Consider the following 27436-nt stretch of genomic DNA (forward strand, 5'->3'; position numbering starts at 1 on the left):
CCACTTCTTCCTCTTCTCTACACTGGTGGCCAGTCAGGTCTCCCCTTTCCATAGATGATACCCCACTTCTTCCTCTTCTCCAGACTGGTGGCCAGTCAGGTCTCCTCTTTCCATAGATGATACCCCACTTCTTCCTCTTCTCTACACTGGTGGCCAGTCAGGTCTCCTCTTTCCATAGATCATACCCCACTTCTTCCTCTTCTCTAGACTGGTGGCCAGTCAGGTCTCCTCTTTCCATAGATGATACCCCACTTCTTCCTCTTCTCTACACTGGTGGCCAGTCAGGTCTCCTCTTCCCATAGATGATACCCCACTTCTTCCTCTTCTCTACACTGGTGGCCAGTCAGGTCTCCTCTTTCCATAAATGATAACCCACTTCTTCCTCTTCTCCAGACTGGTGGCCAGTCAGGTCTCCTCTTCCCATAGATGATACCCCACTTCTTCCTCTTCTCCACACTGGTGGCCAGTCAGGTCTCCTCTTCCCATAGAGGATACCCCACTTCTTCCTCTTCTCTACACTGGTGGCCAGTCAGGCCTCCTCTTTCCATAGATGATACCCCACTTCTTCCTTTTCTCTAGACTGGTGGCCAGTCAGGTCTCCTCTTTCCATAGATGATACCCCACTTCTTCCTCTTCTCCAGACTGGTGGACAGTCAGGTCTCCTCTTTCCATAGATGATACCCCACTTCTTCCTTTTCTCTAGACTGGTGGCCAGGCAGGTCTCCTCTTTCCATAGATGATACCCCACTTCTTCCTCTTCTCCAGACTGGTGGACAGTCAGGTCTCCTCTTTCCATAGATGATATCCCACTTCTTCCTCTTCTCTACACTGGTTGCCAGTCAGGTGTCCTCTTTCCATAGATGATACCCCACTTCTTCCTCTCCTCTGCCCTGGTTGCCAGTCAGGTGTCCTCTTTCCATAGATGATAACCCACTTCTTCCTCTTCTCTACACTGGTGGCCAGTCAGGTCTCCTCTTTCCATAGATGATACCCCACTTCTTCCTCTCCTTTGCACTGGTTGCAAGTCAGGTCTCCTCTTTCCATAGATGGCAACCCACTTCTTCCTCTTCTCCAGACTGGTGGCCAGTCAGGTCTCCTCTTTCCATAGATGATACCCCACTTCTTCCTCTTCTCCAGACTGGTGGACAGTCAGGTCTCCTCTTTCCATAGATGATACCCCACTTCTTCCTCTTGTCTACACTGGTGGCCAGTCAGGTCTCCTCTTTCCATAGATGATAACTCACTTCTTCCTCTTCTCTACACTGGTGGCCAGTCAGGTCTCCTCTTTCCATAGATGATACCACACTTCTTCCTCTTCTCTACACTGGTGGCCAGTCAGGTCTCCTCTTTCCATAGATGATAACCCACTTCTTCCTCTTCTCTAGACTGGTGGCCAGTCAGGTCTCCTCTTTCCATAGATGGTACCCCACTCCTTCCTCTTCTCCAGACTGGTGGCCAGTCAGGTGTCCTCTTTCCATAGATGATACCCCACTCCTTCCTCTTCTCCAGACTGGTGGCCAGTCAGCCTCCTGTCTGCCTCCTTTAACAAATAATCCCAAATGACCCTTCCCTTCAACATGACATCACTTCCAGCACGAGAGGACTTCAGTCAGGCCTTTCATGAGGATTTCATATTACTTTCTGTAGAATGTTTATCAGTCTGTGATGTCTGCGTAGAAACTCTTGTGTTGCCCCATGTGGCTCCTCCCATGCGGCTTCTCCCATAAGTGTGTGAGACTGCCCATGGGCACCTTGAACCCCACCCTTTGCTTGGCATAACTCTGCCTCCTTTTGGGCTCCAGCTGTAGGTTTACGCGATGCTTAATGTTGTTCTGTGACCGGGCAGAAATGTGTTTGGCATCGGTTTGCACCTGGACCCCCAGGTGGAGGAGTGGGATACATGCCAAAAGTCCCCGGGAAAAATCTGGATTTGACGCAAAGCAGCGTTTTAAGGGCAGAAATCACATTGAATGCTAAATGACAGGCCTAAAGTGCTTTAAAACATCTTGCATGTGTATACATCAATCAGGGAGTGTAATTAGAGTACTGCTTCACACTGACACACCAAACTGACCGTGTAACGCACCGCAAACAGCTGTTTGTGTGGTGACGGCCGTGCTGGACTGGTGCGCACCATGGCGAGAGTGCAGGTTTTGGTGGCTTTACAGCCCATATGGTCGCCTGGCTGATGTAGCTGAATGACAGAACAGTGATGGTATACAGTGATGGGTTCACTGAACAGAACAGGTATGCAGTGGCGGGTTCACTGAACAGAACAGGTATGCAGTGGTGGGTTCACAGAACAGGTATACAGTGATGGGTTCACTGAACAGAACAGGTATGCAGTGGCGGGTTCACTGAACAGAACAGGTATGCAGTGGCAGGTTCACAGAACAGGTATACAGTGGCGGGTTCACTGAACAGAACAGGTATACAGTGGCAGGTTTACTGAACAAAACAGGTATACAGTGGCGGGTTCACTGAACAGAACAGGTATACAGTGGCAGGTTCACTGAACAGAACAGGTATACAGTGGCGGGTTCACTGAACACAACAGGTATGCAGTGGCGGGTTCACTGAACAGAACAGGTATGCAGTGGTGGATTCACTGAACAGGAATACCGTGGCGGGTTCACTGAACAGAACAGGTATGCAGTGGCAGGTTCACTGAACAGAACAGGTATACAGTGGCAGGTTCACTGAACAGAACAGGTATACAGTGGCGGGTTCACTGAACAGAACAGGTATGCAGTGGCGGGTTCACTGAACAGTACAGGTATGCAGTGGCAGGTTCACTGAACAGGTATGCAGTGGTGGGTTCACTGAACAGGTATGCAGTGGTGGGTTCACTAAACAGGTATGCAGTGGTGGGTTCACAGAACAGGTATGCAGTGGCAGGTTCACTGAACAGGTATGCAGTGGTGGGTTCACTGAACAGGTATGCAGTGGTGGGTTCACTGAACAGGTATGCAGTGGTGAGTTCACAGAACAGGTATGCAGTGGCAGGTTCACTGAACAGGTATGCAGGTATCCAGTGGGCTCACTGAACAGAACAGGTATGGTGGGCTCACTGAACAGAACAGGTATGCAGCCAGGAACAAGCTAAGCCTAACTAATCTTTCCCTATGAGAGACAGTCTGCAGCAGCTCGCCCTACTCTCACTAACGCAGGCACACGAGTGAGCTTAATGGCCGCCACTGCCTGCCTTTTATTAGGGGGGGGGGGAGTGGCTCCAGGGGCTAGTGTAGCCTAATTGGCTACACTGGGCCTGCTGACTGTGATGTAGAGGGTCAAAGTTGACCCTCATGGTGCATTATGGGGCGAACCGAACTTCTGCAAAACTTCGCCTGCGGGACGCGAACGCGAACCACTGAAGTTCGCATGGAACCGTTCGCAGGCGAACCGTTCGGCCCAACTCTAGTCAGAGAATGTGGCAGGTGGGCCCCTTGACACCCTCTGGGCCCCAAGCATCTGCCTAGGTTGCCTGGTGGATGATTCTGCTCTGCACACTTTCAGCTGAAGTTTGCTGTTTGGACACAAGATGTCCTCGTAGTTGCCGCTGTCCCTGACTTACAAATGACTTGAGTTACGTTCCAGATGTACAAAGTTGTCTTCATGGACCAAGTATACGGCAGTGTTTCTTTATTACATATTTCTGTTGCTAAATGTTACAGTTTTGTATACTCTGCTCTAAGTAGATTAAAACACATTCAAAGCACATTGAAAACTGCCCAACGTCTCAACTTACACGCAGATTCAGGCCACGCACAATCTCCTGTGTGTAAGTCGGGGCGGCCTGTGTGGAGAGGTTTCCGAGGTGCACATCAGTCTGGAGATTGTGCTACAGAAAATTGTCAAGAAGCGTGTTTTGATTGGCTGATTCCCACACTGTACATATTGTGCATGAAATCTGCATGCAATCATTAGCATGTCATTATTCACCTGTCACATGTATGAAGCATGTCACCTGGGCGAGGTGTCCTGCAGCCCCTACCATATGTAACATGTTGCCCGTCTGGTGTGGTGTGGACTCCATCCTTCAGGCACCTGAATCAGTTCCAGTCTGGCTTTTGCTCCAACCACTCCACAGAACCAGCCCTTACTAAAGTGGTCAATGATCTCCTCACAGCTAAATCCAAAGGCTTTATTCCATACTCATCCTTCTTGATCTGTCATCAACGCTTGACACTGTTGACCACACCTTACTCCTACAGATCCTTTCACCTATAGGCATACAGGGTCTTGCTCTCTCCTGGTTATCTTCCTATCTCTCTGGAAGGTCTTTCACAGACAATCTCTTACTCAGATCAGACCTCCTCTCCACATCCTTTATCTGTGGTGGTACCTCAAGGCTCTGTCCATGGTCCCCTCCTCTTTTCTATCTCCATGCACGGTCTTGGCAAATTAATCAACTCATTTGGGTTTCAATACCACCTGTACGCAGACGATACACAACTGTACCTCTCAACCCCAGACCTCAACTCCCTCCTCACACGTGTACGTAACTGCTTGTCTGCTATATGCTTCATGTCCTCTCACTTCTTCAAACTTAATATAAGTAAAACAGAACTAATCGTCTTTCCACTGTCTCTGTCCACCATTCTGCCTGATATAACAATACAGTAGTTTTATCTGGATGACTATTATCGTCCAGATAGGAGCTGCCTTGGTCTATCTGGACGCGTATGTGTGTCCAGTGTTGCTGCGGTTGGTGCGAGCACACATGCCCGCTGCTAGGTCTTGGCGGCATTTACGTGGTGGTGATTGGTGAAGGGGAAGAAGTGTTCACAAAGCAATCACAGTGCCTTGAATGAATGAACATGACCCCGATCAGATCAGGGGCCATGTCCATTCATAATAACAAAGTAAAAAAGGGGAAAAAATTGGAACACTTCCTGGTAACGCAAGATTATGTTTGTAGTGCCGTAAAATTACTGTAGGCATACATTTTTAGTTAATAAATTAATAAAGATAAATAAAATTATCCCTCTCCCACTTCCCAGTTAGCAAACATACTCTTGTTTTAAAAAAAACTAACTTTAAAAAAATAAAATAAAAATCCATAAATAGATGCCTTAGGGACTCAGTTTTTTTGTGTATATGTATGTCATGTGAGCATATTACTGTTACTGTATATACTCGAGTTTAAGCTGACCTGAGTATAAGTCGACCCCACCCAACTTTTAACCCCCAAAACTAGAAAAAATTATTGACCTGAGTATAAGCCAGGGTTAGGAAATGCAAAACCCACTGAGGCCGCCTGACCCCCTGGAGTCTGACCCCAGCATCTTCAGCTGAAGACATATGGTACATAGAAATTATTACTAAACATGCATGTTTTATGGTGCAGGTGTGTGCCCCCCCCCCCATCCCTGTTCTCCTCAGAGCCTTGATCCCATCCCTGTCCTCCTCAGAGCCCTGATCCCCATTCCTGTCCTCCTCAGAGCCCTGATCCCATCCCTGTCCACCTCAGAGCCTTCAATGCCATCCCTGTCCTCCTCAGAGCCCTGATCCCATCCTTGTCCACCTCAGAGCCCTGATCCCATCCTAGTCCTCCTCAGAGCCCTGATCCCCATCCCTGTCCTCCTCAGAGCCCTGATCCCCATCCCTGTCCTCCTCAGAGCCCTGATCCCCGTCCTTGTCCACCTCAGAGCCCTGATCCCCATCCCTGTCCTCCTCAGAGCCCTGATCCCCATCCCTGTCCTCCTCAGAGTCCTGATCCCCATCCCTGTCCTCCTCAGAGCCCTGATCCCCATTCCTGTCCTCCTCAGAGCCCTGATCCCCATCCCTGTCCTCCTCAGAGCCCTGATCCTATCCCTGTCCTCCTCAGAGCCCTGATCCCCATTCCTGTCCTCCTCAGAGCCCTGATCCCCATCCCTGTCCTCCTCAGAGCCCTGATCCCCATCCCTGTCCTCCTCAGAGCCCTGATCCCCATCCCTGTCCTCCTCAGAGCCCTGATCCCATCCTTGTCCACCTCAGAGCCCTGATCCCCATCCCTGTCCTCCTCAGAGCCCTGATCCCCATCCCTGTCCTCCTCAAAGCCCTGATCCCATCCTTGTCCACCTCAGAGCCCTGATCCCCATCCCTGTCCTCATCAGAGCCCTGATCCCCATCCCTGTCATCCTCAGAGCCCTGATCCCATCCTTGTCCACCTCAGAGCCCTGATCCCATCCCTGTCCACCTCAGAGCCCTGATCCCCATTCCTGTCCTCCTCAGAGCCCTGATCCCAATCCCTGTCCTCATCAGAGCCCTGATCCCCATCCCTGTCCTCCTCAGAGCCCTGATCCCAATCCCTGTCCTCCTCAGAGCCCTGATCCCCATCCCTGTCCTCCTCAGAGCCCTGATCCCCATCCCTGTCCTCCTCAGAGCCCTGATCCCCATTCCTGTCCTCCTCAGAGCCCTGATCCCCATCCCTGTCCTTCTTTAGAGCCCTGATCCCATCCCTGTCCTCCTCAGAGCCCTGATCCCCATCCCTGTCCTCCTCAGAGCCCTGATCCCATCCCTGTCCTCGTCAGAGCCCTGATCCCATCCCTGTCCTCCTCAGAGCCCTGATCCCCATCCCTGTCCTCCTCAGAGCCCTAATCCCATCCTTGTCCACCTCAGAGCCCTGATCCCCATCCCTGTCTTCCTCAGAGCCCTGATCCCATCCCTGTCCTCCTCAGAGCCCTGATCCCATCCCTGTCCTCCTCAGAGCCCTGATCCCATCCCTGTCCTCCTCAGAGCCCTGATCCCATCCCTGTCCTCCTCAGAGCCCTGATCTCCATCCCTGTCCTCCTCAGAGCCCTGATCCCCATCCCTGTCCTCCTCAGAGCCCTGATCCCCATCCCTGTCCTCCTCAGAGCCCTGATCCCATCCCTGTCCTCCTCAGAGCCCTGATCCCCATCCCTGTCCTCCTCAGAGCCCTGATCCCCATCCCTGTCCTCCTCAGAGTCCTGATCCCATACTTGTCCTCCTCAGAGCCCTGATCCCATCCCTGTCCTCCTCAGAGCCCTGATCCCCATCCCTGTCCTCCTCAGAGCCCTGATCCCATCCCTGTCCTCCTCAGAGCCCTGATCCCATCCCTGTCCTCCTCAGAGCCCTGATCCCAATCCCTGTCCTCCTCAGAGCCCTGATCCCCATCCCTGTCCTCCTCAGAGTCCTGATCCCATACTTGTCCACCTCAGAGCCCTGATCCCCATCCCAGTTTTCCTCAGAGCCCTGATCCCATCCTTGTCCACCTCAGAGCCCTGATCCCATCCCTGTCCTCCTCAGAGCCCTGGTCCCGATCCCTGTCCTCCTCAGAGCCCTGATCCCCATTCCTGTCCTCCTCAGAGCCTTCAATGCCATCCCTGTCCTCCTCAGAGCCCTGATCCCATCCTTGTCCACCTCAGAGCCCTGATCCCATCCTAGTCCTCTTCAGAGCCCTGATCCCCATCCCTGTCCTCCTCAGAGCCCTGATCCCCATCCCTGTCCTCCTCAGAGCCCTGATCCCCATCCCTGTCCTCCTCACAGCCCCGATCCCCATCCCTGTCCTCCTCAGAGCCCTGATCCCATCCCTGTCCTCCTCAGAGCCCTGATCCCATCCATGTCCTCCTCAGAGCCCTGATCCCCATCCCTGTCCTCCTCAGAGCCCTGATCCCATCCCTGTCCTCCTCAGAGCCCTGATCCCCATCCCTGTCCTCCTCAGAGCCCTGATCCCATCCCTGTCCTCCTCAGAGCCCTGATCCCATCCCTGTCCTCCTCAGAGCCCTGATCCCAATCCCTGTCCTCCTCAGAGCCCTGATCCCCATCCCTGTCCTCCTCAGAGTCCTGATCCCATACTTGTCCACCTCAGAGCCCTGATCCCCATCCCTGTCCTCCTCAGAGCCCTGATCCCCATCCCTGTCCTCCTCAGAGCCCTGATCCCCATCCCAGTCCTCCTCAGAGCCCTGATCCCATCCTTGTCCACCTCAGAGCCCTGATCCCATCCCTGTCCTCCTCAGAGCCCTGATCCCCATCCCTGTCCTCCTCAGAGCCCTGATCCCAATCCCTGTCCTCCTCAGAGCCCTGATCCCCATCCTTGTCCACCTCAGAGCCCTGATCCCCATCCCTGTCCTCCTCAGAGCCCTGATCCCCATCCCTGTCCTCCTCAGAGCCCTGGTCCCCATCCCTGTCCTCCTCAGAGCCCTGATCCCATCCCTGTCCTCCTCAGAGCCCTGATCCCCATCCCTGTCCTCCTCAGAGCCCTGATCCCCATCCCTGTCCTCCTCAGAGCCCTGATCCCCATCCCTGTCCTCCTCAGAGCCCTGATCCCCATCCCTGTCCTCCTCAGAGCCCTGATCCCCATCCCTATCCTCCTCAGAGCCCTGATCCCCATCCCTGTCCTCCTCAGAGCCCTGATCCCCATCCCTGTCCTCCTCAGAGCCCTGATCCCCATCCCTGTCCTCCTCAGAGCCCTGATCCCATCCCTGTCCTCCTCAGAGCCCTGATCCCATCCTTGTCCACCTCAGAGCCCTGATCCCATCCCTGTCCTCCTCAGAGCCCTGATCCCCATCCCTGTCCTCCTCAGAGTCCTGATCCCATCCTTGTCCTCCTCAGAGCCCTGATCCCCATCCCTGTCCTCCTCAGAGCCCTGATCCCCATCCCTGTCCTCCGCAGAGCCCTGATCCCCATCCCTGTCCTCCTCAGAGCCCTGATCCCATCCTTGTCCACCTCAGAGCCCTGATCCCATCCCTGTCCTCCTCAGAGCCCTGATCCCCATCCCTGTCCTCCGCAGAGCCCTGATCCCCATCCCAGTCCTCCTCAGAGCCCTGATCCCATCCTAGTCCACCTCAGAGCCCTGATCCCCATCCCTGTCCTCCTCAGAGCCCTGATCCCATCCTTGTCCACCTCAGAGCCCTGATCCCAATCCCTTTCCTCCTCAGAGCCCTGATCCCATCCCTGTCCTCCTCAGAGCCCTGATCCCAATCCCTGTCCTCCTCAGAGCCCTGATCCCCATCCCTGTCCTCCTCAGAGCCCTGATCCCATCCCTGTCCTCCTCAGAGCCCTGATCCCAATCCCTGTCCTCCTCAGAGCCCTGATCCCAATCCCTGTCCTCCTCAGAGCCCTGATCCCCATCCCTGTCCTCCTCAGAGCCCTGATCCCCATCCCTGTCCTCCTCACAGCCCTGATCCCCATCCCTGTCCTCCTCAGAGCCCTGATCCCCATCCCTGTCCTCCTCAGAGTCCTGATCCCATCCTTGTCCTCCTCAGAGCCCTGATCCCCATCCCTGTCCTCCTCAGAGCCCTGATCCCCATCCCTGTCCTCCGCAGAGCCCTGATCCCATCCTAGTCCACCTCAGAGCCCTGATCCCCATCCCTGTCCTCCTCAGAGCCCTGATCCCATCCTTGTCCACCTCAGAGCCCTGATCCCATCCTAGTCCACCTCAGAGCCCTGATCCCAATCCCTGTCCTCCTCAGAGCCCTGATCCCCATCCCTGTCCTCCTCAGAGCCCTGATCCCCATCCCAGTCCTCCGCAGAGCCCTGATCCCCATCCCTGTCCTCCTCAGAGCCCTGATCCCCATCCCTGTCCTCCTCAGAGCCCTGATCCCCATCCCAGTCCTCCGCAGAGCCCTGATCCCCATCCCTGTCCACCTCAGAGCCCTGATCCCATCCCTGTCCTCCTCAGAGCCCTGATCCCCATCCCTGTCCTCCTCAGAGCCCTGATCCCCATCCCTGTCCTCCTCAGAGCCATCAGCCTCTTGATGGACATCATCTGCAGAACAGAATATTTGAGGGATACTTCTATCCTGGCTGCTGCTTTCATACATAGTGTATGGCTCCCTCTAGTGGAGTCTGCTAGTAATGCAGTACTAAAATTATTGTTTATTGTTAACTTCAAGGAACCTGACCAAGTAGTTTACTATACTATATCAGGAATGGCCATACATTGTATAATTATACAGGCACATGGCCGGGACCCGGGGACTGAGATTACTATATCAGGATTGGCCATACATTGTATAGTCATACAGGCACATGGGCAGGACCCGGGGACTGAGATTACTATATCAGGATTGGTCATACATTGTATAGTCATACAGGCACATGGCGGGGACCCGGGGACTGAGATTACTATATCAGGATTGGCCATACATTGTATAGTCATACAGGCACATGGCTGGGACCCGGGGACTGAGATTACTATATCTGGATTGGCCATACATTGTATAGTCATACAGGCACATGGCTGGGACCCGGGGACTGAGATTACTATATCAGGATTGGCCATACATTGTATAGTCATACAGGCACGTGGCCGGGACCCGGGGACTGAGATTACTATATCAGGATTGGCCATACATTGTATAGTCATACAGGTACATGGCCGGGACCCGGGGACTGAGATTACTATATCAGGATTGGCCATACATTGTATAGTCATACAGGCACATGGCCGGGACCCGGGGACTGAGATTACTAGATCAGGATTGGCCATACATTGTATAGTCATACAGGTACATGGTTAGGACCCGGGCACTGAGATTACTATATCAGGATTGGCCATACATTGTATAGTCATACAGGCACATGGTCAGGACCCGGGGACTGAGATTACTATATCAGGATTGGCCATACATTGTATAGTCATACAGGCACGTGGCCGGGACCCGGGGACTGAGATTACTATATCAGGATTGGCCATACATTGTATAGTCATACAGGTACATGGTCAGGACCCGGGGACTGAGATTACTATATCAGGATTGCCATACATTGTATAGTCATACAGGCACATGGCGGGGACCCGGGGACTGAGATTACTATATCAGGATTGGCCATACATTGTATAGTCATACAGGCACATGGCTGGGACCCGGGGACTGAGATTACTATATCTGGATTGGCCATACATTGTATAGTCATACAGGCACATGGCTGGGACCCGGGGACTGAGATTACTATATCAGGATTGGCCATACATTGTATAGTCATACAGGCACGTGGCCGGGACCCGGGGACTGAGATTACTATATCAGGATTGGCCATACATTGTATAGTCATACAGGTACATGGCCGGGACCCGGGGACTGAGATTACTATATCAGGATTGGCCATACATTGTATAGTCATACAGGCACATGGCCGGGACCCGGGGACTGAGATTACTAGATCAGGATTGGCCATACATTGTATAGTCATACAGGTACATGGTTAGGACCCGGGCACTGAGATTACTATATCAGGATTGGCCATACATTGTATAGTCATACAGGCACATGGTCAGGACCCGGGGACTGAGATTACTATATCAGGATTGGCCATACATTGTATAGTCATACAGGCACGTGGCCGGGACCCGGGGACTGAGATTACTATATCAGGATTGGCCATACATTGTATAGTCATACAGGTACATGGTCAGGACCCGGGGACTGAGATTACTATATCAGGATTGCCATACATTGTATAGTCATACAGGCACATGGCGGGGACCCGGGGACTGAGATTACTATATCAGGATTGGCCATACATTGTATAGTCATACAGGCACATGGCCGGGACCGGGGGACTGAGATTACTATATCAGGATTGGCCATACATTGTATAATCATACAGCCACATGGCCGGGACCGGGGGACTGAGATTACTATATCAGGATTGGCCATACATTGTATAGTCATACAGGCACATGGCTGGGACCCGGGGACTGAGATTACTAGATCAGGATTGGCCATACTTTGTATAGTCATACAGGCACATGGCCAGGACCAGGGGACTGAGATTATTATATCAGGATTGGCCATACATTGTATAGTCATACAGGGACATGGCCGGGACCAGGGGACTGAGATTATTATATCAGGATTGGCCATACATTGTATAGTCATACAGGCACATGGTCAGGACCCGGGGACTGAGATTACTATATCAGGATTGGCCATACATTGTATAGTCATACAGGCACATGGCCAGGACCCGAGGACTGAGATTACTATATCAGGATTGGCCATACATTGTATAGTCATACAGGCACATGGTCAGGACCCGGGGACTGAGATTACTATATCAGGATTGGCCATACATTGTATAGTCATACAGGCACATGGCCAGGACCCGAGGACTGAGATTACTATATCAGGATTGGCCATACATTGTATAGTCATACAGGTACATGGCCGGGACCCGGGGACTGAGATTACTATATCAGGATTGGCCATACATTGTATAGTCATACAGGCACATGACCCGGGGACTGAGATTACTATATCAGGATTGGCCATACATTGTATAGTCATACAGGCACATGGCCAGCCCAGGACCTGGGAACTGAGATTACTATATCAGGATTGGCCATACATTGTATAGTCATACAGGCACATGGCTGGGACCGGGGGACTGAGATTACTATATCAGGATTGGCCATACATTGTATAGTCATACAGGCACATGGCCGGGGACTGAGATTACTATATCAGGATTGGCCATACATTGTATAGTCATACAGGCACATGGCCGGGACCCGGGGACTGAGATTACTATATCAGGATTGGCCATACATTGTGTAGTCATACAGGCACATGGCCGGGACCCGGGGACTGAGATTACTATATCAGGATTGGCCATACATTGTATAGTCATACAGGTACATGGCCGGGACCCGGGGACTGAGATTACTATATCAGGATTGGCCATACATTGTATAGTCATACAGGCACATGGCCGGGACCCGGGGACTGAGATCACTATATCAGGATTGGCCATACATTGTATAGTCATACAGGTACATGGCCGGGACCCGGGGACTGAGATTACTATATCAGGATTGGCCATACATTGTATAGTCATACAGGCACATGACCCGGGGACTGAGATTACTATATCAGGATTGGCCATACATTGTATAGTCATACAGGTACATGGTCAGGACCCGGGGACTGAGATTACTATATCAGGATTGGCCATACATTGTGTAGTCATACAGGCACATGGCCGGGACCCGGGGACTGAGATTACTATATCAGGATTGGCCATACATTGTATAGTCATACAGGTACATGGCCGGGACCCGGGGACTGAGATTACTATATCAGGATTGGCCATACATTGTATAGTCATACAGGCACATGGCCGGGACCCGGGGACTGAGATCACTATATCAGGATTGGCCATACATTGTATAGTCATACAGGTACATGGCCGGGACCCGGGGACTGAGATTACTATATCAGGATTGGCCATACATTGTATAGTCATACAGGCACATGACCCGGGGACTGAGATTACTATATCAGGATTGGCCATACATTGTATAGTCATACAGGCACATGGCCGGGACCCGGGGACTGAGATTACTATATCAGGATTGGCCATACATTGTATAGTCATACAGGCACATGGCCGGGACCTGGGGCCTAAGAGAACTATAGCTAGAGGTTTGCTATATCAGAGGTTACTAGATCGGGATTTTACTGTAGTATATAGTTATAAGGATTTTTTATTACTAGCTGATGACCCGGCGTTGCCCGGGTATGTATTTGGCTGGTGTTGACTGTGCCTATTTTTCTAACCCTAACACACAATTATTCAATTACTCAATTGCCAAGTTTGTGAGTTTTGCAGTCTCTGACATCAATAATTTGCCCTGAAATGAAACAAATCTGATTGGCTGTTTGTGGTCCCACCCCCTTTTCTGAATTTGAATGGCAGCAATTGAATATTCACCTTGAAAATCAATAGGTGGATTTTGATTGGCTTTTGTAGGCTCCACCCAGTTTTCTGAATATTAATCCCGATCACCCAGTGACCAACTGTGCAAAGTTTGATAACCCTACCATTAACAGTGTAAGAATGGCTGCAGTTTGTTTTTCAGTGAAATTTGTATTTGTCTCCGCCCACATTTTGGTTATGGGAATAAAAAGTATCCTATTGTCAGAATTCTAGCGGTTTGATAAGATGGAATACTGTTAGGAGGAAACACTACTTGGAACTGTTCATATTTTGTATATATGCTGTATGATAAGCAAATACAATGGGCTTGATTCACAAAGCGGTGCAAAGTGTTTGCACGCCAGTGAAAAGCCCCTTATCACGCCTAAACTCACTTTAGGCGTGATAAGAAGAAACTCGCGCGAAGTTACCGCGCGTACGCGCGTACGCGCGTAAGTGCGCGCGCAGCACCCGACGCTTCGCGCGAAGCTCCCATTAAACCCTATGGGACTTTGCGCGCGCGCTCACGCGCGTACGCACGAACGCGCGTACGCGCGGTAACTTCGCGCGAAGAGCAGGAAAAAGCGGTGATAACTCAGTGGTGAAAAGGTCATCACGCCTAAAGTCTTTTAGGCGTGATAACTGGGTTATCACCGCTTTGTGAATCAAGCCCTATGTTTTATATAAAATCATATACTGAGTGCTCTGATCATTTCAAGGTATACCATCAATCTATAATTACTGTTATAAAGTGTTCAGACCCCACTATGCCGGATTTATATGATAGCAACGCTTTAAGGGCAGGTCCTTTACTGAGTTAGCAATCATGAAAAAGAACCGCTCAGATTTTTGACACTAGGGGCTCGATTCACAAAGCGGTGCTAACCCAGTTAGAGACTTTAGGGGCTCGATTCACAAAGCGGTGCTAACCCAGTTAGAGACTTTAGGCATGATAACCATTGCACCATGCTGGTGAAAAGCCAGTTTAGGCGTGATAAGTTTAGGTGTGATAAGTTTAGGTGTGATAAGTTTAGGCATGCTAAGTTTAGATAAGTTTAGATCGCTTGCAAAGTCCCGCACGCAAAGCAGCGCCATTAAACTTTATACGAAGTGCACCAGTCTTTGCTAGCGCAAAACTTTTGATCAGCTGTGCACTGCGGTGCTAACGCAGTTGGCGCTTAAACTTATCACACCTAAACTTATCACACCTAGGGCTTGATTCACAAAGCGGTGATAACTCAGTTATTACGCCTAAAAGACTTTAGGGGCTCGATTCACAAAGCGGTGCTAACCCAGTTAGCATGCCTAAAAGACTTTAGGCATGATAACCATTGCACCATGCTGGTGAAAAGCCAGTTTAGGCGTGATAAGTTTAGGTGTGATAAGTTTAGGTGTGATAAGTTTAGGCATGCTAAGTTTAGATAAGTTTAGATCGCTTGCAAAGTCCCGCACGCAAAGCAGCACCATTAAACTCTATGCAAAGTACACCAGACTTTGCTAGCGTAAAACTTTTGATCAGCTGTGCACTGCGGTGCTAACACAGTTGGCGCTTAAACTTAGCATGCCTAAACTTATCACACCTAAACTTATCATGCCTAAACTTATCACACCTAAACTTATCACACCTAAACTTATCATGCCTAAACTGAGTTTAGGCATGATAAAGGGCTTTTCACCAGTGTGCTAACTGTTAGCACCGCTTTGTGAATCAGGCCCTAGGCGTGATAACCTTTGCACCACTGAGTTATCACCGATTTTTGCTCTAACTCGCGCGAAGTTTACGCGCGTACGCGCGCAAAGTCCCATAGGGCTTAATGGGAGCTTCGCGCGAAGCGGGGACGCTGCGCGCGCGTGTGCGCGGTTGCGCGCGCAAAACTCTGCGCGCGGAAAATTCGCGCGAGTTGCTTCTTATCATGCCTAAAGTGAGTTTAGGCGTGATAAGGGGCTTTTCACTGGCGTGCAAACACTTTGCACCGCTTTGTGAATCAAGCCCTAGGTGTGATAAGTTTAGGGGCTTGATTCACAAAGCGGTGCTAACCCAGTTAGAGACTTTGGCCTCGATTCACCAAGCGGTGATAACTCAGTTATCACGCCTAAAGTACTTTAGGCGTGATAACCTCTTCACCACTGAGTTATCACCGCTTTTGCCTGCTCTTCGCGCGAAGTTATCGCGCGCAAAGTTTTGCGCGCGCACCCGCACAGGCGTGCTAACTGTTAGCACCGCTTTGTGAATCAGGCCCTAAGGGCTCGATTCACAAAGCGGTGCAAAGTGTTAGCACCATGGTGAAAAGGCCCTTATCACGCCTAAAGTCACTTTAGGCATGATAAGAAGAAACTCGCGCGAAGTTGCCGCACCCGACGCTTCACGCGAAGCTCCCATTAAGCCCTATGGGACTTTGCGCGCGCTCTCACGCGCGTACTATCCTGAATAGTTTATCATGTTCTGCTGTATATCATTACAGGTCCTCTTTACATAGTGGTGTTTTTGTGGACAGTGTATTTGGCAGGAATTGCGTATCATTGGAGCCGGTGTGGAGTTGGTTGTTGATTGTGGATTGGTTGGGTCGTGTTTCTCATCCTATATTTTGTCCACTACAGAAATACCGGTACCAGGATGATGACTCGCCCCCTCTGGAGCACAGTCCAGCCCACCTGGCCAACCCTATGAAGGCTCCAGAGCTGGTCCATGTTTCTGAGAAGAATCTATCACAGATTGAGAATGTGCATGGATACGTCTCCCATTCCCACATCTCGCCCATGAAGGTAAGTGAGGCTGCAAGCACCTGATGGGTGGTATTGGGGTGCAAGCACCTGATGGGTGTTATTGGGCTGCAAGCACCTGATGGGTGTTATTGGGCTGCAAGCACCTGATGGGCGTTATTGGGGTGCAAGCACCTGATGGGTGTTATTGGGGTGCAAGCACCTGATGGGTGTTATTGGGGTGCAAGCACCTGATGGGTGTTATTGGGGTGCAAGCACCTGATGGGTGTTATTGGGCTGCAAGCACCTGATGGGCGTTATTGGGGTGCAAGCACCTGATGGGCGTTATTGGGGTGCAAGCACCTGATGGGTGTTATTGGGGTGCAAGCACCTGATGGGTGTTATTGGGCTGCAAGCACCTGATGGGTGTTATTGGGGTGCAAGCACCTGATGGGTGTTATTGGGGTGCAAGCACCTGATGGGTGTTATTGGGCTGCAAGCACCTGATGGGCGTTATTGGGCTGCAATCACCTGATGGGCATTATTGGGGTGCAAGCACCTGATGGGTGTTATTGGGGTGCAAGCACCTGATGGGCGTTATTGGGGTGCAAGCACCTGATGGGTGTTATTGGGCTGCAAGCACCTGATGGGTGTTATTGGGCTGCAAGCACCTGATGGGTGTTATTGGGGTGCAAGCACCTGATGGGTGTTATTGGGCTGCAAGCACCTGATGGGTGTTATTGGGCTGCAAGCACCTGATGGGTGTTATTGGGGTGCAAGCACCTGATGGGTGTTATTGGGGTGCAAGCACCTGATGGGTGTTATTGGGCTGCAAGCACCTGATGGGTGTTATTGGGGTGCAAGCAGTGCTGGATTACTGACCGAGCAACCAAATCAATTGATTGGGGTCGCAGGAGGTCAAGAGGGCCCCAATAAAATGTATTGCCTCTGTTCATGTAGTCTTTAAGTAACTCTTTCAATTTATTGTTCTGCTTGGCGGCCCTGTGTGGTACCTGACGGGTCTTACTAGGGAACTTTAAAACATGATGGGTGTTATCAGATTTTTTTTTAACACTTGATGGGTGCTATGGGGGGATTTTGTGTCTTTTGGATGGTATCAGGGGGCTGTAGGACCTGATGAGTATAATTTAGAAGTCGGTACTGCACAACGTACAATATGTCTGTCAATGAGATTGTACAATGTGTCAGTGAGATTGTACAATGTGTCCGGCAATGAGATTGTACAATGTGTCTGGCAATGAAATTGTACAATGTTTATAGCAATGAGATCGTACTATGTGTGAGATTGTACAATATGTCTGGCAATTATTTATTTATTTATTGTATTTATAAAGTGCCAACATATTACGCAGCGCTGGACATTAGTTTAGGTTACAGACAATATTTAGGGGTGACATTACAGCAATATGACAATACAGGAATACATGCAGACCAGATCACGCAGCACAATACAGTCACTAGATGGAGCATGGAGATTAGGCAAGTCGAGTTCACTCAGATCCATAAGATGGGTGTACAGAATGGAGGTGCGTGAACAGGTAGGAGACACAAGGAGGAGGACCCTGCCCAAAGGCTTACAATCTAGAGGGAGAGGTAAGGACACGAGAGGTAGGGACCAGAGTTCAGCTGTAGGTTTAGAGCACTTGTGAGGGGAGTAGGCCAGAGTGAAAAAGGTGAGTTTTGAGGGCCTTCTTGAAGATGTTTGAAGGAGGGGCAACCCTAATGGGGTTGGTAGGGAGTTCCATAGTGTTGAAGCGGCTCTTGAGAAGTCCTGGAGGCGTGCATGGAACTGGGTGATGCGGCGGGGGGGGGGGGGGGGGGGGGAGGGCAGTCAGGCGAAGTTCATTGGATGAGCGGAGTGAGCAGCTAGGTGTGTACCTCTGAGTAAGATCAGAAATGTAGGTTGGGCAGGTTTTGTGGACAGATTTGTAGGTCAGACACAGTATCTTTAATCTGATTCTGGATTGGATAGGAAGCCAGTGGAGGGATTCACAGAGGGGAGCCGCTGTGGTGGAGCGATGGGAGCAGTGGATAATTCTGGCTGCTGCATTCATGATGGACTGCAGTGGAGTAATTCAGGTCATAGGGAGACCAGACAGAAGGGCATTGCAGTAGTCAAGGCGGGAAATTATGAGGGCATGGAGGAGGAGTTTGGTGGTGGATCTTGCAGATGTTACGGAGGTGGAAGTTTCAGGACTTTGTGAGGTTTTGGATGTGGGGAGTGAAGGAGAGTGAGGAGTCCAGGGTGTCACCCAGACAGCGGGCTTGAGAGGTAGGGTGAATCATTGGTAGTGTGGTTAACATTGTCATGCACATCTGGGAGGTTTAGGGATAGCCGAAGTGGGAAGATCATAAATTCTATTTTGTCCAGGTTTAATTTCAGGAACCTAGTAGACATTCAGGAGTAGCTGGCTGATAGGCAGCAGGAGACCTTGTCCATGGTAGTGGTGGATAGGTCAGGGGTGTGGAGGTAGATCTGGGTGTCATCTGCATACAGATGATATTTAAAACCCATGGAGGAGATAACCTTGACAATGGAGGATGAGTATAGGGAGAACAGTAGGGGGCCAAAGACCGAGCCTTGGGGGACTCCCACCCAGAGGTGGTTAGGGGTGGACGAGGACTCATTGAAGGAGGTCGTGAAGGAGCGGTTGGAGAGGTAGAATGAGAGCCAGGCCAGGGCAAGATCATGAATACCCATGGACTGGAAATATTGGGGGAGCAGCTTCCTCTAGGGCCGATGACAGGGTTTGACGATATTGAACTGCAGCAAGATTAGGACAGGTTAAGGTGGGGAGAGAGGAGGAGAGGGCATGGAGGGAGTCAGCTAGGGCACTAGGGTTCAGCTGACATACGTCTCGCTGCCATTAACCAGGTGGGTGGGCGGCTGGTTTGGAGGTGCCTTTTGTTAGGAGGTTGAAGGTGAGAAGGTGGTGGTCTGAGGGTGGGAAGGGTACGAAGTCAAGGTCTGTAATGGTGTTGGATTTAGTGAGTATAAGCAGTGGTAGGTAGGAACACCCTAAGAAAAAAACACTGGGAGCCAAGATGGTGTAGTACGTTCAAAGAACCTGGAGCCGAGGGGCCCTGGAAGGACTCCCCTCAAAGAGGGGCGTGAATTTGACCACACACGTGGAGAGGCGCCCAAGAGAGTAAAAAAAGCTAAAAATATAAAAACAACTTGAGGTTGCTTACCTCATACAAGAATTCACGTACAGTACAGTAAGAAAAATAATTTATTGAGCACAAGGCAACGCGTTTCGTGAGATCCTACTAACTTCATCAGGCCAATAACTGGGATGGGTGAAGATAACCATCTAGCGACCTAGGAGGCACCTAATGCTAGATGTTTTTCTTCACCCGGGCACAGTGATTGGCCTGATGAAGGTAGCTGGATCTCACGAAACGCATTGCCGTGTGCTCAATAAATTATTTTTCTATCTGTAGCGTAAGTGATTTAATGGGCTTGATTCACAAAAGTGTAATAACTCATTTATCACGCCTAAAAACTCAGTTATCACGCCTAAAAGCTTTGCACGTGCAGACTAGGGTGCTAAGTAGTTTGCAGCTTAGTTTGCACCCTAGTTTGCACGTGCAAAGCTTTTAGGCGTGATAACTCAGTTATCACCCTTTTGTGAATCAAGCCCAATGTGTGAGGTAAGCCACCTCAAGTTGTTTTTATATTTTTATATTTTTTTTATACTCTTGGGCACCTCCCCACCGTGTGTTGTTAGTGAGTATAAGGTCTAGAGTGTGACCTGCAGTGCGGGTGGGGTGTTGCTGTGTTGTACTAGGCCAAGGGAGTTGGCTATGGATGGTCAGGTCAGTAGCTGGGTCACGACAGAGTTGTTGGGTTCATCGATGGGAATATTGAAATCCCCGAGGATGATGGTGGGGAGGTCAGAGGAGAGGATGTGTGGGAGCCAGGAGGCAAGGTCATCGAGAAATTGTGGGGTGGAGCTCGGAGGGCGGTATAAGACCGCAACAGTGGCAGGGAGGGGGTGGTATAGGTGGATAGTGTGGGCCTTGAATCAAGGGTCTAGTCCTGGGAAAAGAGGTGAGTGAACTCACCCCAACCCCGAACACCCGTCCCCCCCCACCGATAATTTGCTTTGCGTGTTATAGCCATGGTGCGTCCCTCCCCAAAAAATGCCCTCAGACTCAGTGTAGGTAGGTAGCCAGGTATAGGTGCCCTCAGTATATAATCTCATGTAGGTGCCCTCAATATAGGTAGCCAAACATAGGTGCCCCCAGTATAAGAAGTCAGGTGTAGGTGCCCTCAGTACAGATAGCCAAGCATAGGTAATATAGTTGCCTCCAGTGTTAGTCAGGTAAGTGTCTCCAGTATAGGTAGCCCGTATAGTTGCCCCCAGTGTAGGTTAGCGTTAGCCAGGTAGGTGTCACCAGTATAGATTAGCTAGGCCCAGGTAGGTATCCCCAGTATAGATAGCCAGTTATGTATCCCCAGTATAGGTTAGCCAGGTAAGTATCCCCTGTATAGGTCAGGTAGGTAAGTGTCTCCAGTATAGGTAGCCAGTATAGTTGCCCCCAGTGTAGGTTAGCTTTAGCCAGGTAGGTGTCACCAGTATAGATTAGCCAGGTAAGTATCCCCAGTATAGGTCAGGCAGGTAAATGTCTCCAGTAAAGGTAGCCAGGATAGTTGCCCCCAGTGTATGTTAACATTAGCCAGGTAGGTGTCTCTTCCTCTTCTCCTCCTGTGTGGTCTACTCCTCAATCACTTCCTCCTCTCCCCCTGTGTATTCTACTCCTCAATCTCTTCCTCCTCTCCTCCTGTGTAGTCTACTTCTCAATCTCTTCCTCCTCTCCTCCTGTGTATTCTACTCCTCAATCTCTTCCTCCTCTCCTCCTGTGTATTCTACTCCTCAATCTCTTCCTCCTCTCCTCCTGTGTATTCTACTCCTCAATCTCTTCCTCTTCTCCTCCTGTGTAGTCTTCTCCTCAATCTCTTCCTCCTCTCCTCCTGTGTATTCTACTCCTCAATCTCTTCCTCCTCTCCTCCTGTGTAGTCTACTCCTCAATATCTTCCTCCTCTCCTCCTGTGTAGTCTTCTCCTCAATCTCTTCCTCCTCTCCTCCTGTGTATTCTACTCCTCATTCTCTTTCTCCTCCCCTCCTGTGTATTCTACTCCTCAATGTCTTCCTCCTCTCCTCCTGTGTAGTCTACTACTCAATCTCTTCCTCCTCTCCTCCTGTGTATTCTACTCCTCAATCTCTTCCTCCTCTCCTCCTGTGTATTCTACTCCTCAATCTCTTCCTCTTCTCCTCCTGTGTAGTCTACTCCTTAATCTCTTCCTCCCCTCCCCCTGTGTAGTCTACTCCTCAATCTCTTCCTCCTCTCCTCCTGTGTAGTCTACTCCTCAATCTCTTTCTCCTGTGTAGTCTTCTTCTCAATCTCTTCCTCCTTTCCTCCTGTGTATTCTACTCCTCAATCTCTTCCTCCTCTCCTCCTGTGTATTCTACTCCTCAATCTCTTCCTCCTCTCCTCCTGTGTAGTCTACTCCTCAATCTCTTCCTCCTCTCCTCCTGTGTATTCTACTCCTCAATCTCATCCTCCTCTCCTCCCATGTAGTCCACTCCTCAATCTCTTCCTCCTCTCCTCCTGTGTATTCTACTTCTCAATCTCTTTCTCCTCTCCTCCTGTGTATTCTACTCCTCAATCTCTTTCTCCTCCCCTCCTGTGTATTCTACTCCTCAATCTCTTCCTCCTCTCCTCCTGTGTATTCTACTCCACAATCTCTTTCTTCTCTCCTCCTGTGTATTCTACTCCTCAATCTCTTCCTCTTCTCCTCCTGTGTAGTCTACTCCTCAATCTCTTCCTCCTCTCCTCCTGTGTAGTCTACTCCTCAATCTCTTCCTCCTCTCCTCCTGTGTATTCTACTCCTCAATCTCCTCCTCCTCTCCTCCTGTGTAGTCTACTCCTCAATATCTTCCTCCTCTCCTCCTGTGTAGTCTACTCCTCCATCTCTTCCTCCTCTCCTCCTGTGTAGTCTACTCCTCAATATCTTCCTCCTCTCCTCCTGTGTAGTCTACTCCTCCATCTCTTCCTCCTCTCCTCCTGTGTAGTCTACTCCTCAATCTCTTCCTCTTCGCCTCCTGTGTATTCTACTCCTCAATCTCGTCCTCCTCTCCTCCTGTGTAGTCTAATCCTCAATCTCTTCTTCTCTCCTCCTGTGTAGTCTACTCCTCAATCTCTTCCTCCTCTCCTCCTGTTTAGTCTACTCCTCAATCTCTTTCTCCTCTCCTCCTGTGTATTCTACTCCTCAATCTCTTCCTCCTCTCCTCCGGTGTATTCTACTCCTCAATATCTTCCTCCTCTCCTCCTGTGTATTCTACTCCTTAATCTTTTTCTCCTCTCCTCCTGTGTATTCTACTCCTCAATCTCTTTCTCCTCCCCTCCTGTGTATTCTACTCCTCAATCTCTTCCTCCTCTCCTCCTGTGTAGTCTACTCCTCAACCTCTTCCTCCTTTCCTCCTGTGTATTCTACTCCACAATCTCTTTCTTCTCATCTCCTGTGTATTCTACTCCTCAATCTCTTTCTCTTCTCCTCCTGTGTAGTCTACTCCTCAATCTCTTCCTCCTCTCCTCCTGTGTAGTGTACTCCTCAATCTCTTTCTCCTGTGCAGTCTACTTCTCAATCTCTTCCTCTTTTCCGCCTGTGTATTCTACTCCGCAATCTCTTCCTCCTCTCCTCCTGTGTAGCCTACTCCTCAATCTCTTCCTCCTCTCCTCCTGTGTATTCTACTGCTCAATCTCTTCCTCCTCTCCTCCTGTGTATTCTACTCCTCAATCTCCTCCTCCTCTCCTCCTGTGTAGTCTACTCCTCCATCTCTTCCTCCTCTACTCCTGTGTAGTCTACTCCTCAATCTCTTTCTCCTCTCCTTCTGTGTAGTCTACTCCTCAATCTCTTCCTCCTCGCCTCCTGTGTATTCTACTCCTCAATCTCGTCCTCCTCTCCTCCTGTGTAGTCTACTCCTCAATCTCTTCTTTTCTCCTCCTGTGTAGTCTACTCCTCAATCTCTTCCTCCTCTCCTCTTGTTTAGTCTACTCCTCAATCTCTTTCTCCTCTCCTCTCCTCCTGTGTATTCTACTCCTCAATCTCTTCCTCCTCTCCTCCTGTGTATTCTACTCCTCAATATCTTCCTCCTCTCCTCCTGTGTAGTCTACTCCTCAATCTCTTTCTCCTCCCCTCCTGTGTATTCTACTCCTCAATCTCTTCCTCCTCTCCTCCTGTGTAGTCTACTCCTCAATCTCTTCCTCCTCTCCTCCTGTGTATTCTACTCCACAATCTCTTTCTTCTCATCTCCTGTGTATTCTACTCCTCAATCTCTTTCTCTTCTCCTCCTGTGTAGTCTACTCCTCAATCTCTTCCTCCTCTCCTCCTGTGTAGTGTACTCCTCAATCTCTTTCTCCTGTGTAGTCTACTTCTCAATCTCTTCCTCCTTTCCGCCTGTGTATTCTACTCCGCAATCTCTTTCTTCTCTCCTCCTGTGTATTCTACTCCTCAATCTCTTCCTCTTCTCCTCCTGTGTAGTCTACTCCTCAATCTCTTCCTCCTCTCCTCCTGTGTAGTCTACTCCTCAATCTCTTCCTCCTCTCCCCCTGTGTAGTCTACTCCTCAATCTCTTCCTCCTCTCCTCCTGTGTATTCTACTCCTCAATCTCTTCCTCCTCTCCTCCTGTGTTGTCTACTCCTCAATCTCTTCCTCCTCTCCTCCTGTGTATTCTACTCCTCAATCTCTTCCTCCACTTCTCCTGTGTAGTCTACTCCTCAATCTCTTCCTCCTCTCCTCCTGTGTATTCTACTCCTCAATCTCTTCCTCCTCTCCTCCTGTGTAGTCTATTCCTCAATCTCTTCCTCCTCTCCTCCTGTGTAGTCTACTACTCAATATCTTCCTCCTCTCCTCCTGTGTATTCTACTCCTCAATCTCTTCCTCCTCTCCTCCTGTGTATTCTACTCCTCAATCTCTTCCTCCTCTCCCCCTGTGTAGTTTACTCCTCAATCTCTTTCTCCTCTCCTCCTGTATAGTCTACTCCTCAATCTCTTCCTCCTCTCCTCCTGTGTATTCTACTCCTCAATCTCTTCCTCCTCTCCTCCTGTGTATTCTACTCCTCAATCTCTTCCTCCTCTCCTCCTGTGTAGTCTACTCCTCAATCTCTTCCTCCTCTCCTCCTGTGTATTCTACTCCTCAATCTCCTCCTCCTCTCCTCCTGTGTAGTCTACTCCTCAATCTCTTCCTCCTCTCCTCCTGTGTATTCTACTCCTCAATCTCTTCCTCCTCTCCTCCTGTGTAGTCTACTCCTCAATCTCTTCCTCCTCTCCTCCTGTGTAGTCTACTCCTCAATCTCTTCCTCCTCTCCTCCTGTGTATTCTACTGCTCAATCTCTTCCTCCTCTCCTCCTGTGTATTCTACTCCTCAATCTCCTCCTCCTTTCCTCCTGTGTAGTCTACTCCTCCATCTCTTCCTCCTCTCCTCCTGTGTAGTCTACTCCTCAATCTCTTCCTCCTCTCCTCCTGTGTAGTCTACTCCTCAATCTCTTCCTCCTCTCCTCCTGTGTATTCTACTCCTCAATCTCTTCCTCCTCTCCTCCTGTGTAGTCTACTCCTCAATCTCTTCCTCTTCTCCTCCTGTGTAGTCTACTCCTCAATCTCTTCCTCCTCTCCTCCTGTGTAGTCTACTCCTCAATCTCTTCCTCCTCTCCTCCTGTGTAGCCTACTCCTCAATCTCTTCCTCCTCTCCTCCTGTGTATTCTACTGCTCAATCTCTTCCTCCTCTCCTCCTGTGTATTCTACTCCTCAATCTCCTCCTCCTTTCCTCCTGTGTAGTCTACTCCTCCATCTCTTCCTCCTCTCCTCCTGTGTAGTCTACTCCTCAATCTCTTCCTCCTCTCCTCCTGTGTAGTCTACTCCTCAATCTCTTCCTCCTCTCCTCCTGTGTAGTCTACTCCTCAATCTCTTCCTCCTCTCCTCCTGTGTATTCTACTCCTCAATCTCCTCCTCCTCTCCTCCTGTGTATTCTACTCCTCAATCTCTTCCTCCTCTCCTCCTGTGTATTCTACTCCTCAATCTCTTCCTCCTCTCCTCCTGTGTATTCTACTCCTCAATCTCTTCCTCCTCTCCTCCTGTGTAGTCTACTTCTCCATCTCTTCCTTCTCTACTGCTGTGTAGTCTACTCCTCAATCTCTTTCTCCTCTCCTCCAGTGTAGTCTGAGAGCGGCAGGGAATTGGCCAGGAAACAGTAGCGACGTGGCGGGGGAGGGGTGGTAGAGCGTCAGGGAATTGACCGGGAAGCAGTGGGGATGCGGCGGGGGAGCGAAAGCCCATAGCATGGCTCCCCTCTCTCCTCCTTCCATCAATCTTCTGCTCCTGCATCTCTCCTCATCCCTCCTTCTCCTCTATCCCTCCCCTCTCTCCTCATCCCTCCTCCTCCTCTATCCCTCCCCTCTCTCCTCCCTCCTCTGGTCCCTCCATCAATCTTCTGCTCCTGCATCTCTCCTCATCCCTCCTCCTCCTCTATCCCTCCCCTCTCTCCTCCCTCCTCTGCTCCCTCCATCAATCTTCTGCTCCTGCATCTCTCCTCATCACTCCTCCTCCCCTATCCCTTCCTTCTCTCCGCCGCTCTCTCCATCAATCTTCTGCTCCTGCATCTCTCCTCATCCCTCCTCCTCCTCTATCCCTCCCCTCTCTCCTCCCTCCTCTGCTCTCTCCATCAAACTTCTGCTCCTGCATCTCTCCTTATCCCTCCTCCTCCTCTATCCCTCCCCTCTCTCCTCATCCCTCCTCCTCCTGTATCCCTCCCCTCTCTCCTCCCTCTTCTGCTCCCTCCATCAATCTTCTGCTCCTGCATCTCTCCTCATCCCTCCTCCTCCTCTATCCCTCCCCTCTCTCCTCCCTCCTCTGCTCCCTCCATCAATCTTCTGCTCCTGCATCTCTCCTCATCACTCCTCCTCCCCTATCCCTCCCTTCTCTCCGCCGCTCTCTCCATCAATCTTCTGCTCCTGCATCTCTCCTCATCCCTCCTCCTCCTCTATCCCTCCCCTCTCTCCTCCCTCCTCTGCTCCCTCCATCAATCTTCTGCTCCTGCATCTCTCCTCATCCCTCCTCCTCCTCTATCCCTCCCCTCTCTCCGCCCTCCTCTGGTCCCTCCATCAATCTTCTGCTCCTGCATCTCTCCTCATCCTTCCTCCCTCTCTGTCTCTCCCCTCTCTCTTCCTCCTCTGCTCCCTCCATCAATCTTCTGCTCCTGCATCTCTCCTCATCCTTCCTCCCTCTCTGTCTCTCCCCTCTCCCCTCCCTCCTCTGCTCCCTCCATCAATCTTCTGCTCCTGCATCTCTCCTCATCCCTCCTCCTCCTCCTCTATCCCTCCCCTCTCTCCTCCCTCCTCTCCTTCCTTCATCAATCTTCTGCTCCTGCATCTCTCCTCATCCCTCCTCCTCCTCTATCCCTCCTCTCTCTCCTCCCTCCTCTGCTCCCTCCCATCAATCTTCTGCTCCTGCATCTTTCCTCATCCCTCCTCCTCCTCTATCCCTCTCCTCCCTGCTCTGCTCCCTCCATCAATCTTCTGCTACTGCATCTCTCCTCATCCCTCCTCCTCTATCCCTCCCCCTCTCTCCTTCCTCCTCTACTACCTCCATCAATCTTCTGCTCCTGCATCTATCCTTATCACTCCTCCTCCTCTATCCCTCTCCTCCCTCCTCTGCTCCCTCCATCAAGCTCTGCTCCTGCATCTCTCCTCCATCCCTCCTCCTCCTCTATCCCTCCCCCTCTCTCCTCCCTCCTCTGCTCCCTCCATCAATCTTCTGCTCCTGCATCTCTCCTCATCCCTCTTCCTCCTCTATCCCTCCCCTCCCTTCCTCCCTCTTCTGCTCCCTCCATCAATCTTCTGCTCCTGCATCTCTCCTCATCCTCCTCCTCCTCTATCCCTCCCTCCCTCCTCCCTCCTCTGGTCCCTCCATCAATCTTCTGCTCCTGCATCTCTCCTCATCCCTCCTGCTCCTCCTTTATCCCTCCCCTCTCTCCTCATCCCTCCTCCTCCTCCTCTATCCCTCCCCT

At 50.7% G+C, this 27436-nt stretch overlaps 1 protein-coding gene across 6 annotated transcripts in view; it reads left to right on the forward strand.

Annotated features, from left to right (window-relative positions):
* Positions 1 to 27436, forward strand: part of DLG4 (discs large MAGUK scaffold protein 4) — a 508272-nt gene that overhangs the window by 265833 nt on the left and 215003 nt on the right. For all 6 annotated transcript variants that reach the window (XM_068273811.1, XM_068273814.1, XM_068273812.1 and 3 more), the window contains one exon: positions 16246 to 16410. In XM_068273811.1, the coding sequence (XP_068129912.1) occupies positions 16246 to 16410 (165 nt within the window). The remainder of the gene's footprint in view (positions 1 to 16245; positions 16411 to 27436) is intronic.

This window comes from Hyperolius riggenbachi, chromosome 3, assembly GCF_040937935.1.
Source record: "Hyperolius riggenbachi isolate aHypRig1 chromosome 3, aHypRig1.pri, whole genome shotgun sequence".
Classification (NCBI taxonomy): Eukaryota; Metazoa; Chordata; class Amphibia; order Anura; family Hyperoliidae; genus Hyperolius; species Hyperolius riggenbachi.